Genomic DNA, 16,676 nt, shown 5'->3' with positions numbered 1-16,676 from the left:
CAAGTGACGAATGATTTCAATATCAGCGATTATCAGGCCAGCTAAAATGGGGACTACGGGCTGTGGTAGGCAGTATCACGAATCGCAGGATATATTTCAAGCTTTCCATGAAGAATGTAGATAGATTCTCGTACTGTTCATTGCGATCAACCTATGAAAGTGTATCGCCTTGGGCTTGCTTGCTCTTTTTTGCAATCTAGAATCGGGATCTTACAAAGGCAAGCTTTACCCGTCGAGCTGACGGTAACACAGTGATTTTGACTCGATGTAAGCAATCCAACATATTTATATGCGCGTTCTAGGGTTAAGGCGCCGAAATGCTTTAGCCGTGAAAGCTTCGTGCCGAGCTGTAGAACAACGTGCATGAACTACGGGGGTCAGAGATACGACATGGATCTCGGTGTAGATGTTGGAAAGGTACGCAATCTACCACTAAAGCATCTACCACTAAAGCACATATTCCCATTTCACGCCGATCTCACTTGTTCCACGTCCATCCACACGGCGTTCAATATGTACGACGACATTTTCCTTGAAACACCTGGGATCGCTATTGTAGACGATGACGGATGTAGTCGAAAGGACGCCGTTCGAGCTGCAGTCGATGGATGGCAGATCTAGCCTGCTCCTATATAACGAGTACAGTGCATGACAGTAACACAAAGGCACGGCCCGTTAAAAGAACATGGATCATATCCTGATGATTCCGGCTAAATCATGTTGGTGATAAATGCGCAGGCTCTAATTACGAGACCCAAGTCCAACCCGACCAGGCTTCGGCTCCGCTTTTTCCGATATAATATCGTACTTTATTGCTTTTATATCGTAGAAGGCAATATTTAACTCGATTATAATTTAAGTAATTTTAAATTAATTGATTGAATAATTAATATATTATACACGTAACGCGTATAATAATTATTTTAACTTCGTAATTGTCACGACTCTCTCCTTACCCTGGTAAGGTCACGTGGGTTGGTATGGTGAATGAAGTAAGATAAGGCAATGATATTGTAGTTAGGAAAACTTAATCAAGTTGAGCACGAAGCTCCTACTCTACGGCAGAAGTGCCAGTCATATATACTGCCCTCAGTGGTGGGCCAAGATGGAGCGCAGGAGTTCTTAGGAGCCCCGTCCGCTCCTCAGTGCTCCTCCACGTGACCCAGAGCTCACTGAGATGACTCAGCGAGTTCACGTGCACGTAGTCGTAACAGTAATTAATAAAAATTTTAAAATTTTATTAACGTAAATATTTATATATAAATAAAAAAAATTATTTTTTATTTTTTATTAACATTATTATTGAATTAAAAATTTTAAAATTATTTTAATATATTTCGATAATTTATTATATTTTAATTAATTTTATTTAATAAAAATCAGGAAAGCCACTTGGGATGACTGTGAGTGCTATCTGCATGAGACTCTCTAAAAGTCACTTTCTGTTGCTAACAAATGGTTGCTTTCAGGTACCTTTACTCTTGCTCTGGTAATTTACTTTCTACCATTGCCTCAGAATAGAACTCATGCATCGTAGCTTGGTGTCGTTGCATACTACATTGCTTGCACTTGGGGTAAGTTCACACCGGTGATTACGCTCAGTATCCGCACTGATTTCTGTTAATAGGTGCCCAAAGAGGGATGATAGGATGGCATGAGTGGGATATAAACATTCTACAAGTGGAGAGCCTTGACCTCTTGCTTGTAACTTCTCGCTGTTTCGATACTGCAAAATAGAAAAGCTGACGCCCTCCAGCCTTGCTGGCTGCTTAGTGTCCTAACACCAATCACCTTCCTCTTCTTGAAATCAACGTTCTTCATTCTATATCTTCAACTTTTCAACGCGATTCCTTGGCTATGCATATGTTCTTGGATTGGTTTAGCATTTACAACTCTAACATATAGCACCTTTGGGATCCTCGCCTTTCTTTCACGACCTCTAGAAAGGGCGAAACATGGCTTGTCGCCGCGGTATCAAAACTCGAGAACCGAGACGCTACCATGTCTGTTCCTCAATCCATATTCGGTCTATGCATCGATCTGTATATCTTGTTCATCCCCATAATCGGCGTCTCTAGACTACACGTATCAACAAAGAGGAAGTTCAGCGTCATGCTTATTTTTCTCTCAGGATTGATGTAAGACAGCATCTTCAGATTTCCAAGGAGTGACTTCATTCTGACTTTTCTAGGGCATGTGTCTGCTCCGCTGTAAGCATTCACTACCGTAGAATTCTCGACCATACCGTGGATACCACCTGGGCTTTGATGCCGGTCAACATTGCCACGTATGTCTTCAGATATAATTAAATCTTCTACTACGATTCACATGAGCGCTAACCGGTATCTATTGCTTCTAGGCTTTGTGAAATGTTCGCCGGTATAATCTGTGCCTGCATGCCATCCGCTGCTGCGGCGAGCCGCCACAGTGGCTCGATCTACCTGAAAGTTCTCAACAGCCTTTCAACCAACTTCATCTCTCTGAAGTCGACACTGATAGCCTCGAAAAAGGCATCAAAATCCGGAAGCTCGGGCTTAAACCAAGATCAGATATCCGCATCTCATCCTCAACCAGAAGTACTAAATGCCGAAGACTTGTTGAGATCTACGGATCGAAAATATGCACAATATTTCAACCTAGTCAGTTTGACGAGTCAAAAGAGTACCGTCGATGATGAACCACAAGCTTGCCTTGACGGGACGAATGCTGTATGAGATGTGAAGTTTGTTCAAAGTTCGCAAAGAGATTCTGAATCTGTCTCTTAGTGTTGTTATCTGCATGAAAGAAAGAAATATGAATAGACTTGAATTATACCTTCCTTATATTGGTTTAACTGCCAGGAGGTTGTTTATTCAAGAGGTGATCAGTGTTTACGCTGAGAAATGATAAATCGAAAGAGATCTTCTAAGAGTTATGACGCAAATTCTACACTATCTCAAGCATCCTCTTCCTCATTTTCATCTTCCTCATCGTCCTCGCTAGATGTATCGTTGATCCCAAAAAGTTCTCGCTGGTAAGGATCGATAAGCCATTCACATTCTTGCTCGGTAACATGGCCATTATAAGTGACTTCGATGTCCGGGCTCACAGCATCTCTCACCTCATCCATCAAATCCCAGGGCCAAAAGCGGAACATTTGCTCCCAGATTGCGCGGCCGTGTTCCTCATCGTCTGAGGGAGGATTGAAGACGATTCTTATCTTCTTGAGCTTGGATTTCAGGTCGATTGCAAGCTTTGCAAATCTTAGAAGCCAGTCTTTCTGTTCAGTCCCGAAGGAGCCCCAGCACTCTCGTTCGGGATTGGTAAAGTCCCATTGAAAAGACTCGAGGCTTGGACCAAGGAGAGTGTTACATGCGACTTCGGGAGTGACATCAGCACCCATGTCCCAGCGCGAGAGAGCAAGGCTTTTTAGTTGCGAGAAGTCTTGGAGACACAAAAGACTGGATATACTAAAGCTGTCTCGTTTGGACAAAGCACCAAGTGTAATACTTTTCAGAGAAGCACGGCGATTGTAGAGTAAACCTCGAATCGTTTCCAATGACCAGACTCCAGAATCACGGTTCTCGATAGTTATATGCAAACTGAAATGCTCCAGAGCCTTTGGTTGATTTAAGAGCCGTCCTAGAGGATCTGGTGTTTCGCCGAAATCTGTAAGGAGGATATTTCTGATGGGAGAGGTACTAATGGCGTTCTGTAGTACAAGAGGTTAGAAACTATAGCGACAAAGGAAAGATTGAATCGTTGACTGACCTCTGAGAGCTTCCAAATGCTTCCGTTCTTTGGCAACCGAATATTACGAAGCTCTAAGCGTTCCAACTTAAGCAACCCCTGAACACAATCCCAAGCTTCGGGGAGAAACAAATCAGGCTCCGAGTCGTTGTCTTCGGAGCATTCGAATTTGACGCTGTCGAGGTATTTCATAGAACAGAGAGCCTGTTTCAGGAATGGCCAGGTGAGTTTATGCGAGAATCCGCCTTGTATCTCGAGCTTTGCAATATTCGGGAGCAACTTCATAAGTTTATCCCCCAAAACATAATCCGACGGTATAGAGTTGAAATAGTACTGATCGCTTGGTGCACGTATCGAAGGCAGGCCAAAGCTAAATCTCTTGCAATGTCCTGCCAGAGCTGCGTCCGCGTGGACGAGAGCGTAAAGCTTTTTGACTCGTTCGCAGGCGGGAGCAAGGCTGTGGCCGTAGTATCGAAGGAGAGAGATTTCTCTGAAACGAAACAACTGAGAATACTCATGGAAGGCCCTGCAGATACTCGAAATTGTGTAGACTCCATGCTTCCAACTGCCATCCGCAACAGCTATGTCAAGGATTTCGTTCAAGATTTCAGAAGGGAGTTGAGTGATTGGACATCCCATATTTGTGGGTTTTCGTATCGAGGTGGTTGTAGAGCGAAGGTGACTGGTTCTGGTTTGAATTTGAGGCGATTCGAAAGTCGAGTACTTTTCCAGTGATTTTTGCGCCAACTCCTTGCCTGCACATATAAAACAAGCCGCCAAGTATTTCTTGGTCGCGTCGGCGTCCAAAGACATCTTGGTGGGCAGGTGAGTTCTGGTCGAGAAAATTTTTGCAAGAACGGTTCTAGAAATACTCGCCGTTTATCTTTCTCCGTTTGCTCATGTAGCACAAAGTCATTTCATCGGAGCACGTGATGATCTTTTGATTGCTTAATAGGTACCTAGCTATAAGTATCACCTAATTATAACCAATCTAATAGACTTGCTTGTGGGTTTTTATACTGAGCATGGCTACGTAACTGGGTGATGTCTGAGACCACCTTATGCAACAGAAATTGAGACACGTGATGATGTGTTGAATATACTGGTGTCAGTTGGCAAATTTACGGGTAACCTTGCCTCACTAGTACTGTTAAGCTTACGTATCTAGTCATAGAAGCAGCAGAAAGTAGAAAGACATGTAAATTTCGGTGTTATTGCGCGGATGGGCATGAGGACTTACAGAGCACGTGGGTTCTCGGGTACGTTTCTCGAGATATTGGTCTGTCCCACTCATTTGATGATTGAGATGCAGCGAGAAAGTGCGTAGGTATATCATGGCATTCTGTATGGTGTTTCATCATTGAATAATACCTACGGCATTAGTTCTTTGAAGGATAACTTGATTCCGTTCTCCGTCATTCTTTTCTCAAGTGAGTTAACTGAATATCTCACCTTGACTTGTTATTCAAGCAGCTAGGGACTCAGGAGAGCTTCTAGGATCTATAAAAACATCTTCAGTATTTGAATTGCGTCTTGTATTTCATTTTCCCATCAAACCATTTCAAACCCTCAGAGCAGAGCTTCAGTGCAAGCAATTACCACCAACAAACCACGAGCCAAAACTTAGAAGATATAACGATAACACTAATCACCGCCATGGATCAACATTCACTCAGCGAGGTTACTGACCTAGAGCGCGAATTCATGCAACGTGCTGCAGAAGAAGATGCCCTTCAGCTTGCCGCATTACAAGAACAAGTTTATGGCAACCTAGCTGGCTATGGCGCTACTCAAGAAGAAGCTCGTCAGCTTGCCGCACTACAGGAACAGGGTAACGAGGCTGGCTATATTGCTGCTCAAGATGAAGCTCTTCAACGTGCTGCACTACAAGAACAAATTCAAGGCAACCAGGCTGGCTATGCTGCCGTTCAAGAAGAAGCTCTTCAGCTTGCCGCACAACAACAACAAGTCCACAGCAACCTAGTTGGCACTGGTGCTGGCCGGTATCGCCAGTTAGGTCCCCACCTGTATGGAGGCCGCGGGGGGTACCTTGACTTTGGCTCGGGCCAGATAGCAGAACCAACGAGGCAGTCAGTGGGGGATGGCGAGTTCCGCCAGGGATTCTTGGTAGAAAACATGGCAAGATATGTAGTAGATCCTAGGGAAGGGTTCAGCCGTCCAAGGGGGTTATCGAGCGCCCGGTGGACCGACACCAGTGCTCAGTTTCCGGCTACCGGATTCACCTGTGACATCTGCGGGGTTGTAACTCAGAATGAGGCATATAGGTTACAACATAACCGTATTATGCACGGACGATTGTATCCTTGAGAGATTACATAGACATTTTGACAAATGAAGATCGTTGCTTTCCAAAATAAAGATCGCATATGCTAGAAACATTATACCTGAAGCATGATTGCTTTGGCATGCTAGGGAAGACAGCTTCTTCTATGTTTTCTTAAGTTGATTTCGGACTTTATTGTAGAGTTCCTGGTTTTTTTGTATGAGCACTGATACTAAACATGAGGTATTCAGATTTCTGGCTTGATGAAACCTCAATTGGCCGACATACCAACATAGAAAGAATCAAAAGCTTGTTTCACACGCAAAGCTAGTTGCGAGAGAAGTATTCCCTCCTTTATAAACAGAGACTAAAGGAAATTGGCAGAGGTTCCGATGCTTCTCGCCATCCGTCGTCACAGCGGCCAACGTGTCAGGTTTCAATCCCTTCTCAACCCAGTCAACCACTGCATCCAATTGGTCACTAGGAGCTGCACCAACGCCGCCACCGCAATGTTGAACTCCAGGAGCCTCATAGAACCGGTAGAAGTCACGTACAGCAGGGTCTCGAGCCTCAACTTTCTGATAATAGTCCACCGTGCCGTTTGGGTAGATTAGCTGATCAGCCAAACCGTGCCAGGCAATCATCTTGCCGCCTGCTCGCTTGAATTCCGAGAGATCAGGATTGTCGGTGCCGATCAGGTAGTCATACAGGGTATAAGCGCGATAGAATATGCTTGTGAATTCGTCGAGGGTGATGGCGCTAAGGTTGAAGGTTGGGTTTGCCAGGACCCAGTTGTTGATCCAGTCTGGGGTAATCGAGAAAGGTGCTCCTGTGCAATTGGTTAAGCTTGTACAAGACGTGTTTGTCAAGCCTTCGAATGGAGCTCCTCGATTCAAACCCCAATAGAGGAATGTCCCATCCGACGTGCGCGGGCCCTCCCATACCTTCTGGACAATCTCAGCATCTTTCACTCTGATCGTGACAGGCGTGCCGCTGCAGTTGGCCGTGGTATTGACAATGGTCATGGGATCAAAGTTGCAAAGAGAGAGTGCAGAGATAACGCCGTCCTCGACGCCATCTAGATTGTCGCATGCAGAAACAGCCGCTGCAGTGATGGCATCGAAAATGCAAGTCGGCGGATGATAATCGAGTTGATTCATCACGAACTGACCCCAATACTGTGCAACCTGGAAAGTTGGCCAGTGGATTGCAGGACTCCCAGCATAAATGCCATCATATGCGGTCGGATATCTCTGAGCCATCATGAGACCTTGCCTCCCGCCAGTGCTGCAGCCACTCCAGTAGGAATGCCGAGGCCCATAGCCGTAGTAGGCATTCGAGAGTTGTTTGCCCGCGACGGCGAGGTCATTCAAAGCTACTGATGCGAAGTCGGTGAGGAGAGGAATGTTGAGATCGTTTCTTGCGTTGAATGCCCAAGAGGCTGAAGATGCAGTATTGACTGGGTGCCCTGCGTCCGTGTTTCCTGCTGCATAGTTACTGGCAACGGGACTAAGCAGAGACACTGCGCCAGAACTGGCTGCCCATCCACCACCGCCAACGCCTTGGAATCGACCATTCCAGGTACTATTCGGTGGCAAGTATATGGTGATATGGATGGTGTCGTTCCAGCCGGGATGGGTGTAGGTGACCGTGACATTACAGTAACTGAATGTGGCATTCAACCCCACAATGGTCGCATTCGACACAGTGTTGGCCGAGAGATTCAAAATCTCTGCATTGTTGAGCAATGAAACACCTGTTGAAAGGAAGGAGGATGAACAACGACTTTCATCGCGGGTTCTTGATTCCGAATGGATGTGTCCTGCAACGATCGAGCCAAATATAACAATGCAAAATAGACTCTTGAATAGACTCTTGAATGGTTTGAAAATCATGATTGCTGACCAATGCCAATCATAAGACAGAAGATGAACAGCAATGTTTTGATTTATTCCGTACCTTTTCTGACCCTATCCTGATTGCTAAATCGGAGGTACAACACGCCTATCTTATATTCATGAAACACGAGGAGCATATTTATCCGTCTGTCGCCGAAGTATCAACGTTTTCTCCTCTTCGTCGATCAAAATTTTCAAACGGAATTGAAATCGGCAAATCTGACCCGTTTCTAAAACCTTGTTCATAGACATTCTCGTAGCGGGGTAATGGGGTAATGAGCCTCAAAGCGGGACGGCTGTCGATCTCGGATGAGAACACGAAGATTCATGTAAAAGCTGAACACTTCGGTATAATGTACTCCCGGCTCATATGTTGATTCACCATTCACTTGGCATCCATCCACATACTTGACATGTATTTTTCTTAGAACCTGATGCGCCTTCAAATTCTTGGAACATCTGAAACGTTGTAAAAGTCAGGCGGGGCGGACATTGCAATTCACTTCCCGAAGAGGGTAGATAACATGGAGCAAGAGACAAATGTATCGGAACTGAATCACTAGATATCGCGTCGTGTAAAGTAAACAGCATGTACTGGTGGATTCGTCGTTTGATAATTGATTGATTATAGAAGAGGAAGTAAGAGGTTGAAAATAGGTATTGTGAGTTCAAGTCACGCGCTAAGCCTATTATGAGCTGGCTTTAGGAGTATGTCATGTGACTCCTCCGCTCTTGAACCAGGCGTCGTGAGACTTTTGTGCATTGCTTAAGAGTGAGTTTGGTTTCTAGCTCTAATAGAAAATGGATCGAAGCCCAGTAATAAAAACCGTCAACACGAAATTCCTGGTTCTGGGATGGTAAGATGGGGCAATATCTCGCTTAGCAGTGCGATGCAAACCACTTGAAAACACCTCTTGATTCGTTTGATTATCTTCACAACTGTTCTTAAAATCCCTTTTCATTTCTTAGAGCTGCCCATTGAACATAGCTATCACAAAGAGTCTTATATTTCACAAGTGTTGTGCTATTGACAACAAGTACCTATGAGCGATACAGTGTCAATTTCCACATCCTTTTTCCATGTACAAAGGTAGACGACAAAATGTTGGTGTAACCTCAGCACGTCCAATGTCTCAACTCAATATCCCTGTCAGAAAAAAGAAAAGCCACACCTCCAACAAGCTGAAATTTTCTCTTGACGCGGCCACGCATTACAAGAAGGCTCCCTCAGCACGCACTGGACTTGGGGACCACCATCACTCTTGCTTTACATGTTGCTTGCCCGTAAGAGACTTTAGCATTTCTAGATATGGATGGGAAATGGATTCCCGGGCGGTGGCGCCAGACCGGCCATAATGATCCAGTTCAAGCCCCAACTGAGGGACTCACGAAGGTACAATCTGACCCCGGCACCGTTCTGTGTCTGTGAAAACGCTGACAATATTGAACATCATTCAAGGTATTTGACGAGATTGCAAGTAAGACCGCTCAGCTTGTCCAACAACCGTACAATGCAGGCCATTGGGGCGCACGAGCGGAACTGCTCACCATGGTTGGGTACCCCGAGGTTCGTCACTAGCAACCAGTTCAAAACTCTTTGGTCCTCGCTCAAGCTGATAAATTATTTGTCCAGTTGGCTGCAGGAGATGCGAGAAAGTCTCAGATACTCTGCACTGCCATGCTCGAAGGAAAAGGACTAAGTCTTGCGGCAAGGAAGCAATTACTACTTGATGACCCTTCAACAAACACAGCTGCAATCCCTGAGCCTTTGCAATATCAACCACTTTGGACGGAAACAGTCAAGCAGCTCCGTTTCCGGAGTTTTATGGTTCTTAGCCGAGCGTTGTCTCAGGCAGGTGCTTTTCATAGCTTTCGAGAAATGTGCCTAGGTAATTGAAGTATCTATCGGTAAGCCTATTCTAACAATACGCAGAAGCACGGGCTATGTATCCAGCAGATGATGTCCTCTCAAGCGGGCTAGCTTCTTCAGATGTTGCTCTCAAAAGCTTAAGGCGCAATATCCAGCAGTCACATGCGCTTGGGCGTAGCCAGACGAATGTTGATGAGCAGCTGAAATTTGGGAGGATATCATTCCGACTATACCCTTTCATGCCGCCGCAATACCTTCAGAGAAGTGCCGAACGCATCACAAGTGCTAACACTAGACTCGTCGAGATGGGCGCAGCTTGTGTTGTCCGGGCTAGCAGTCTCGGCTCCTCCGCTGCAATCCCTGAGCCTCCGCTTCGGATTCTTGGCCCGTGGAAGTAGTTCCAAAGCTTTCTTGGCTTCACACATGAGTCCAACACTGTGAGCCGCACTTTGGGCCTGTTTGCCACTTCAGATATAAAGAAAGGAGATGTCATATTGAAAGATACAACAACATGGGGTACAAACACTGAACCAGCAGTAGTGTATTTCAAGTATCAAGGTCGAGCACATCCTATGCCTCGGTGCGACAATTGTTGTGGCATAACGCCTCCCTGGAACAGCGTCGTCCACCAATCCAAATGTTGCAACACAACGTATTGCAGTGACAGCTGTCTGAAGACGGCAAAGGCAACTTATCACCAAGTTCTCTGTGGGAAAGACTTCTCCTGGATCACGAACAAGCCACAGAGTGGAGGGCGGCAGACTGATCCTGGCCTCTCTGATACCATTGGATCAATGTGGTTACGAATACTAGCGACATGCGTACAGAGCGGCCTTCATCCTCTAGAGCATCCATCCATCGCTGCTCTGACTGCGAATTACGAGAGTGACGATCGAATCTCCAGACGCTGGTCCTTAGCTTTCAATATTGATGTGCCGCAAAGAATACTTACAACTCTCGGCGTTGATATCTTCAAGGATCTCAGATACGATACTTGGGTTCTCCAAACAATCTGGGCTCGAATGACCAACAACCAGCGTGGCGAGATCGAAAAAGGGTTGAACGGCCCCGTTGTATCACGCTCAGTCCATCAACTTTTCTCGTTTATCAATCACAGCTGCGAACCGAATGCCGAAGCGGAAGACCTCTCGGAAACTTATCCTCCCCAAACTGCACCTGTCGTGTGCTCGTCTGCCCTAGCCATCTTTGCAAGAAAGAACATCAAAGCAGGAGAGGAATTATTCATATCATACGCCAATGGAGAAACTTTAGGTCAGAGTCGTGCGGTTTGGAACTATAACTTGCAACTCAGCCGGCTCTCTGGAGATTGCTTGTGCGCAAGATGCAAGAGGGAAGCGCAAGGAGAAGAGGGAAAATAGTATTGTGCGAGAACTTTGTGTACCATCAAACTTAAAACAATGTATATCTTAACATAGGCAACCACTTATTCCACTACCGAGAAAGGCGTATCCGAAGCTAAGACGAAGCTAGATTGAGGCTCAAGGCTGGCTGATACAACAAGACCTGGACCGGAATCTGCCATTTTTAGACCGACCACACCTGCACACCCAAGTCGTGATCATTGGAGCTAGAAGACTTGAAGATCTTCCCAGCCATAGGCGACTTCTACTAGGTTGGCACCGCCAATAGAATCGATCTTCTGCGCAAATTCCTTCCCACTTAACCGCTCATAGAAACCGCGTGAAGAGTTGTCTTTAAGGACCCACAGCATTGCCCTAGAAAATCCTCTGGCCTGAAGTGCTTCTGCAACACGACGCATCAGCAGCCTGCCGATCCCCTTGCCCTTGGCTGTTTGGAAGAGATAAATCGCATGGAACTCGCCGTCAAAACCATGGATTGGTTCGCGTGCTGGACCACCACTTGCAAACCCGCATATTTGATTATCTAGAATAGCCACAAAAACCTCAATGGTACTTTGGTCTAACCGTGACTTCCAGATTTCGGTGCGTGCGGCAATATCTAGGGAGGCGAGATAGGGTTGCGGTACGATGCCGTGGTAAGCTTCCTGCCAAGCAAGGACGTGGACGCGGGCAATTCCAGGAGCGTCTTGGAGTGTTGCTTTGCGAATTTGGAGATCCATTGTAGACATGGGTCGTGTGTTGAAAGTTATAAATTAGGGAGCGCCTTTGGCAAGAATCGATGACTTTTATGTCTGTTTTGATGTGACTCACTGTTCTAGTCAATTGATGAGACTATGCACGTGATCTATACCACACTTATAACGAGGACTATTGAAAGACACTCTTCGACAAGGATGCAGTTCATCTTCTCTGATCACAATCCGTATTGGATGTGACCAATCAAGTGAGGAGATTACCCGTGGAGTACATCTTAAACCCAACATAGGAAGTAACAGACCCAACAAAAGCGCCCGCCAGAACATCAAAACCGTGATTCCTGAAATCAAAGTACCTCGTTCCGGCAATAAAAATAGCAAGCCCAAGTGGAACGTACGGCAACAGCAACTTATAGACTGGCAACGCTTCTAGTTGATTGCTATCTGGCCTCGAAGCACGATCATTGAGTTGCGCCTCACTCGGCAAAAGTGGTTCATGCTGCTCATCGTTTTCGAGCCTGGGAATGTTTTGGATGTTGCGTGGTGATGATGAGGGCAGGATCTCGACGCCGAATCTGTGGCAGAGAAAAAGAGACAAGTACCATAGCCCTGCGAATGCAACTTTTCATACCAGCTTAGTACAGTGCATATACTCTCATCTTCAGTGAAACTCACTAGTTGCATATCCACTAGGGAAACTTCGAAATGCATCCCTCAAGGCCGCTGTGTCTCTCTGCCGACAAATATCAAGTGTAACCATGACCCACAACCTATTGAACTCCACACCAACGCCACCAACAGTGTACTTTACAATATTCTCCAGGTCTGGGTCGCATATGGACAACATGTTGGGACGAGGTTTCCCTGTCAGACTTTTCACACCTGTGAAAACTACTGTCGAGGTTCCTAAGCTGACGCCGAGACCCAAGAGCGCTGCATTCAGAGATCTTAATTTCCGAATCCGCGCTCGAGAATTTCTTTCGCTATTCTGAATAGACGGGAATGGGGTGAAAATAGTGACCAAAATGATGGTGATTACGGGAAGGATGATGGAAAGCAGGATAAAGACAGGAAGGCTAAGTTTTGAGGGGCGGAAAGGGTATGACAGGTTCATGTCGAGGACGCAAAATGTGTGGAAATCTGGATTGACATCTGATAGAAGAAGAGCCGCGATTATTGATATCCTTGGTGCTCGTTATTACTTGATAAAACGATGAGGGATTTTATGCTCACAGAATGACGGCCCAATCAGTGGCGTGCTTTATGAGTTGCCTGGAAGCCATATTTGACCGATAAGACTTTGAAGTTGTCCGAATTGCTTGGCAATTGCCAAGACCAAGTTTATAATGTTACTGCGTATAAGATGTGTGTTGCGTAGTGTTCGAAATGCTCATCGGAAGCGGGGTAGCGGGGTAAGATGACATAATGTATCACCCAAATATCTACTTCTGGTTTGTACGTCTTATGATATTCATACAAAGTCAATTTAGAATATCTCAATTAGAAGAATCATGACGTTTGGCCCATGTGTAACACATTGTGAATAGATATTTTTGCTATCCGTCAGGGGTAGCGATCTGGTCACGTGCAGCAATAGCTTCCAAGTTGTATCCAAAGCACTGTAAAGGTTCAAAGGAGCAGCCTACTTGTAGAACGTACGGAGTAATGGCATAAATGCATTTCCAATTCACATTTTCGTTGCACGTCGTTGGTGTAACCAAAAGCTTCTTTGCAGGGGCTTCTTTGCTGTTTCTTTTACCTCATCGAATCTCGGTTGCATGCAGGAACGGACCGCCTCAGCCTCCACATCATTACAACCACCCAGCTGAAGCGACTTTAGCTTCTTCCACATCTCAACGTTACTTTCGCTCAGCCCTGCCATTCAGCCATGATTGTGTCTCGGAGGTCAGCGGTGACCTCGGGGTCCAGACCTTTGCTTGTCGATAAGTATCGTGAACGGCGACGATTGGTAGAGAGACGAGTGACATTCTGCTTCAGCTTGGGGAATGTACTGCCGCACCGAAAATACTTTCAGCATACGAGATGTGGAAGTTTCATGGGAGATTGTTCGGGCATGAGCAGTGAGGCATCGTGAGTTTTTGACATCAACGGCAGCTTATGGGTGAAGTGTGAAAAGTATATATGAAGTAGGAGTCTGTCTTGGAGTTACATTCCTCATCTCAATCCATCATCAACGCCTTTCAATCGTCTCTTATCTCTTAGATATTTCTTTGCTTTCTTTGGTTCTTCAATCATCACTCTCGATTCAATCGTTTCAATTTCTGATTAACATTACGATTACTACCTCCTATTTTCAACTCAATCACTTCATCCGATCTTCAGAATGCACTCCTCAATCATTCTCCTCTCAGCAGTCCTTGTTACCGCGTTGGTATGAATGTTCATCTTGCTTTGAAGAATCCTACTAACAAATCCTAGGCACAATCTCCCCTCTCTCTAGGCTCAACCTGCACTTCCTCCAGCCAATGCGGCACTGGCGTCGAATGTTATGCCGTCAACTCCATGGCATCCTTCGATGCGGTAACCAAGGCGCAACGTGCTCTTCCGACTCCGAATGTGCATTCAACACCTGTATCTCTGGATCTTGCTCCGGAACCCTCTCCTCCTCATCTGCCGCAGTTTCAAGCACCCCTGTCTCAACCACTTCAGTCCCATCTTCAACAGCCACCGCTGTCGCCTTGGGAGGAACCTGTACTACCTCCTCTCAATGTGCGAACGGCGCATCCTGCTACTCAGTGAACTCCCAGGAAGTCCTCCGCTGCGGTAATCAGGGCGCAACATGTTCCTCTGACTCTCAATGTGCGTTCAACACTTGCGTTTCTGGATCTTGTTCTGGAACTCTATCATCCTCCTCCATAACCTCGGGCTCCACGTCCTTCGGCAGCGTGACCACGTCTTTCAAATCTTCTTCGACTGCTCCCGCTGGAGGAGCAAACGTGACTGTTACCTCGATATCGACGGGTGTCCCTGCTGGCTTTACAACTTCGGTTACGGTTGTCAATGGCGTGACGAGTAGTGTGCTTGTCAATTCTGCTGGGGCGACGACTAGTTTTGGAGCGGTTGCTACTCAGACTATTACGAGCTCGACGAAGGGAAGTGGGGCTGGGAAGTTGGCTGTTGGATTCGGTGGTATGTTTGCTGTTGCTGCGGGGGTTGCTATGCTTTTGTAGCTTAGACTAGAAGAGTGAGCACGGAGATGGGAAGTAAGGGCTGTATGATAGATGCTTTAGAGTAAGGTTGAATGAATGCGTTTTGTTGAGAGACTTTCATTTGGTGATGAATATCTTGGTGTTATCGAAATCTCAGCTTCTACCTTACTTGAGCTCGATTTGTGTTCAGCGTTACTTACTTTTGCAACTTCATATCCAGTGTGAGCTGTGGGTGGTGTCACGAATCTCATTTCTTCTTTAACATTGGCTTGTGTAATGACCTGCTTGAAAGGCGTGGAGTTTGAGGGCCCTTGTATTGCACGATTGAAATCGCGAGTCTAATAGAGAAAAAGAGAAATCGGGAAAAGCCGAAAGCCGACGTGCTGGTGCTGGTGGATATGCGTACAATTGTACCCTTGTATTAACATGAAGCAAGGAAGCTAGTACTTGAGTAACACCCTTAGAAGATCGTGTAAATATGTCGTACTACCTCGTGCCATGATGCGAGGAAGTCTATAAAAACACACATCTACCTGCACATGCAACTTCTCCAAATCCTTCCATATAAACCTCAAGCAGCATAATATCCAAAATGCAGCCCCTCACCATCACAGCGCTGCTCGCCTTCCTAACCACCTTCACTATCGCCCACCCCTTTCCTCAAGGCTCAGCCTCAACTTGTGTTGCACAAACAACATGCTGCACCAACTTCGCCACCGGCCGCGAAGCATATAGATTAGCCGAGGAGCTCAAGCTTCCCCTTGATGCAAGGCAAGGTGATATCGGGATTGGATGCGGGACGACCTTTGAGCCAAGTAATAATTGTGGGAACGGTAGCGAGTTCCCACTCCTGTGCTGCCAGGGCGTTGTGGTGAGTATTGAGAGTAGAGGTTCGGCAGCATATAAAGCTAATCAGAGATGATAGGATGGTGGATATGCGTATGGTTGTTCGCCTGTACAGTCAGGTGCTTTGGGCGAATGAGATGGATGCTAGAAGAACACGCAAGGCACTTGACGACATCTTCAAATGGAATATGAATCTGAGAATTGAATTTCTTTCTCCAGCGAACCTGCTATCAGGACAACAATCTAGCCCCTCTTCCCTTCAGAAATAACCAAGTACAAGAAAAATTGGGTATTGTTCGCATTTTCCCTTATTCCATTTCATCCTAGCAATCCAACCCTATGCTACCTACCAGCAAGAAACGACAAAGAAAAATGAAATATATGCTTATGCTCAAACTCCTTTCCTAAACAACCTCTTCGTCCCGCCCACCTTATCCATTTCCCCAAAACTAGTCTTTCGATCCTTCTTCTCCTTCTCAGCACTGGCTAACCTGACCTTTTCTTTCATGCTCTCGACCCATTCTTGGTCTCGTTCGCTAATTACTACCTTTTTGCTCTTCGGGCCGGCGAGGCCGAGACTGCTGTCTTCTTCGGTCCAGCTCATGCGTGAACTTCGACCGTTCGAGCCATTGCCGCTGTTGGAGCTGTTTACGCTGGCAGCACTTGCGACGGAAGGTGGGGTTTCGTAAGCGAGGCGGCTAGCCATGGGCAATGGTGTGGATGGACTACGAGTATCGTTGAGGCGGGATTGGAGGTGGGAAGGATCTTGATCTCCAATTGACTTGCGAGTCTTGCGCACATT

The 16,676-nt window shown here is 46.1% G+C and overlaps 9 protein-coding genes across 9 annotated transcripts; 5 read left to right on the top strand and 4 right to left on the bottom strand.

The window, feature by feature from the left end:
* Nucleotides 1-2,001: 2,001 nt before the first annotated feature.
* Nucleotides 2,002-2,714, top strand: LY89DRAFT_758222 (uncharacterized protein; the record flags this gene model as incomplete). The annotated part of the gene is made up of 3 exons (XM_018221426.1): nt 2,002-2,138; nt 2,192-2,287; nt 2,360-2,714. The coding sequence occupies 3 exons, from the start codon at nt 2,002-2,004 to the stop codon at nt 2,712-2,714; spliced, it is 588 nt and encodes a 195-aa protein (XP_018065882.1).
* A 113-nt stretch (nt 2,715-2,827) lies between these two features.
* LY89DRAFT_688754 (uncharacterized protein) lies at nt 2,828-4,571 on the bottom strand. Its single transcript, XM_018215768.1, has 2 exons — nt 3,751-4,571; nt 2,828-3,691 (listed from the first exon to the last, which is right to left on the bottom strand). Exons 1-2 carry the CDS (start codon nt 4,540-4,542, stop codon nt 2,936-2,938), a joined length of 1,548 nt encoding a protein of 515 aa, XP_018065881.1. The 5' UTR covers nt 4,543-4,571; the 3' UTR covers nt 2,828-2,935.
* Nucleotides 4,572-5,385: 814 nt separating this feature from the next.
* Nucleotides 5,386-6,057, top strand: LY89DRAFT_674107 (uncharacterized protein; the record flags this gene model as incomplete). Its single annotated transcript, XM_018213411.1, has 1 exon — nt 5,386-6,057. One exon carries the CDS (start codon nt 5,386-5,388, stop codon nt 6,055-6,057), a length of 672 nt encoding a protein of 223 aa, XP_018065880.1.
* A 258-nt stretch (nt 6,058-6,315) lies between these two features.
* LY89DRAFT_710068 (tannase and feruloyl esterase) lies at nt 6,316-8,048 on the bottom strand (the record flags this gene model as incomplete). The annotated part of the gene is made up of 2 exons (XM_018217803.1): nt 6,316-7,745; nt 7,973-8,048. 2 exons carry the CDS (start codon nt 8,046-8,048, stop codon nt 6,316-6,318), a joined length of 1,506 nt encoding a protein of 501 aa, XP_018065879.1.
* Nucleotides 8,049-9,098: 1,050 nt separating this feature from the next.
* LY89DRAFT_786439 (uncharacterized protein) lies at nt 9,099-11,160 on the top strand (the record flags this gene model as incomplete). The annotated part of the gene is made up of 5 exons (XM_018222985.1): nt 9,099-9,304; nt 9,371-9,478; nt 9,545-9,800; nt 9,845-10,175; nt 10,224-11,160. Exons 1-5 carry the CDS (start codon nt 9,221-9,223, stop codon nt 11,158-11,160), a joined length of 1,716 nt encoding a protein of 571 aa, XP_018065878.1. The 5' UTR covers nt 9,099-9,220.
* A 16-nt stretch (nt 11,161-11,176) lies between these two features.
* LY89DRAFT_688752 (FR47 domain-containing protein) lies at nt 11,177-11,936 on the bottom strand. Its single transcript, XM_018215767.1, has one exon. It carries the CDS (start codon nt 11,880-11,882, stop codon nt 11,370-11,372), a length of 513 nt encoding a protein of 170 aa, XP_018065877.1. The 5' UTR covers nt 11,883-11,936; the 3' UTR covers nt 11,177-11,369.
* A 166-nt stretch (nt 11,937-12,102) lies between these two features.
* Nucleotides 12,103-13,141, bottom strand: LY89DRAFT_738954 (uncharacterized protein; the record flags this gene model as incomplete). The annotated part of the gene is made up of 3 exons (XM_018220423.1): nt 12,103-12,479; nt 12,534-13,042; nt 13,092-13,141. 3 exons carry the CDS (start codon nt 13,139-13,141, stop codon nt 12,103-12,105), a joined length of 936 nt encoding a protein of 311 aa, XP_018065876.1.
* Nucleotides 13,142-14,125: 984 nt separating this feature from the next.
* LY89DRAFT_226850 (uncharacterized protein) lies at nt 14,126-15,155 on the top strand. The gene is made up of 2 exons (XM_018206000.1): nt 14,126-14,250; nt 14,298-15,155. The coding sequence occupies exon 2, from the start codon at nt 14,345-14,347 to the stop codon at nt 15,047-15,049; it is 705 nt and encodes a 234-aa protein (XP_018065875.1). The 5' UTR covers nt 14,126-14,250; nt 14,298-14,344; the 3' UTR covers nt 15,050-15,155.
* A 458-nt stretch (nt 15,156-15,613) lies between these two features.
* On the top strand, nt 15,614-16,010 carry LY89DRAFT_722657 (uncharacterized protein; the record flags this gene model as incomplete). The annotated part of the gene is made up of 2 exons (XM_018218747.1): nt 15,614-15,899; nt 15,954-16,010. The coding sequence occupies exons 1-2, from the start codon at nt 15,621-15,623 to the stop codon at nt 16,008-16,010; spliced, it is 336 nt and encodes a 111-aa protein (XP_018065874.1). The 5' UTR covers nt 15,614-15,620.
* Between the last annotated feature and the right edge of the window lie 666 nt (nt 16,011-16,676).

Source organism: Mollisia scopiformis, assembly GCF_001500285.1.
Source record: "Mollisia scopiformis unplaced genomic scaffold LY89scaffold_23, whole genome shotgun sequence".
NCBI classification, from domain to species: Eukaryota; Fungi; Ascomycota; class Leotiomycetes; order Helotiales; family Mollisiaceae; genus Mollisia; species Mollisia scopiformis.
The sequence above is the reverse complement of the archived record's forward strand: the minus strand, read 5'-3'. Positions and strand labels throughout refer to the sequence as shown.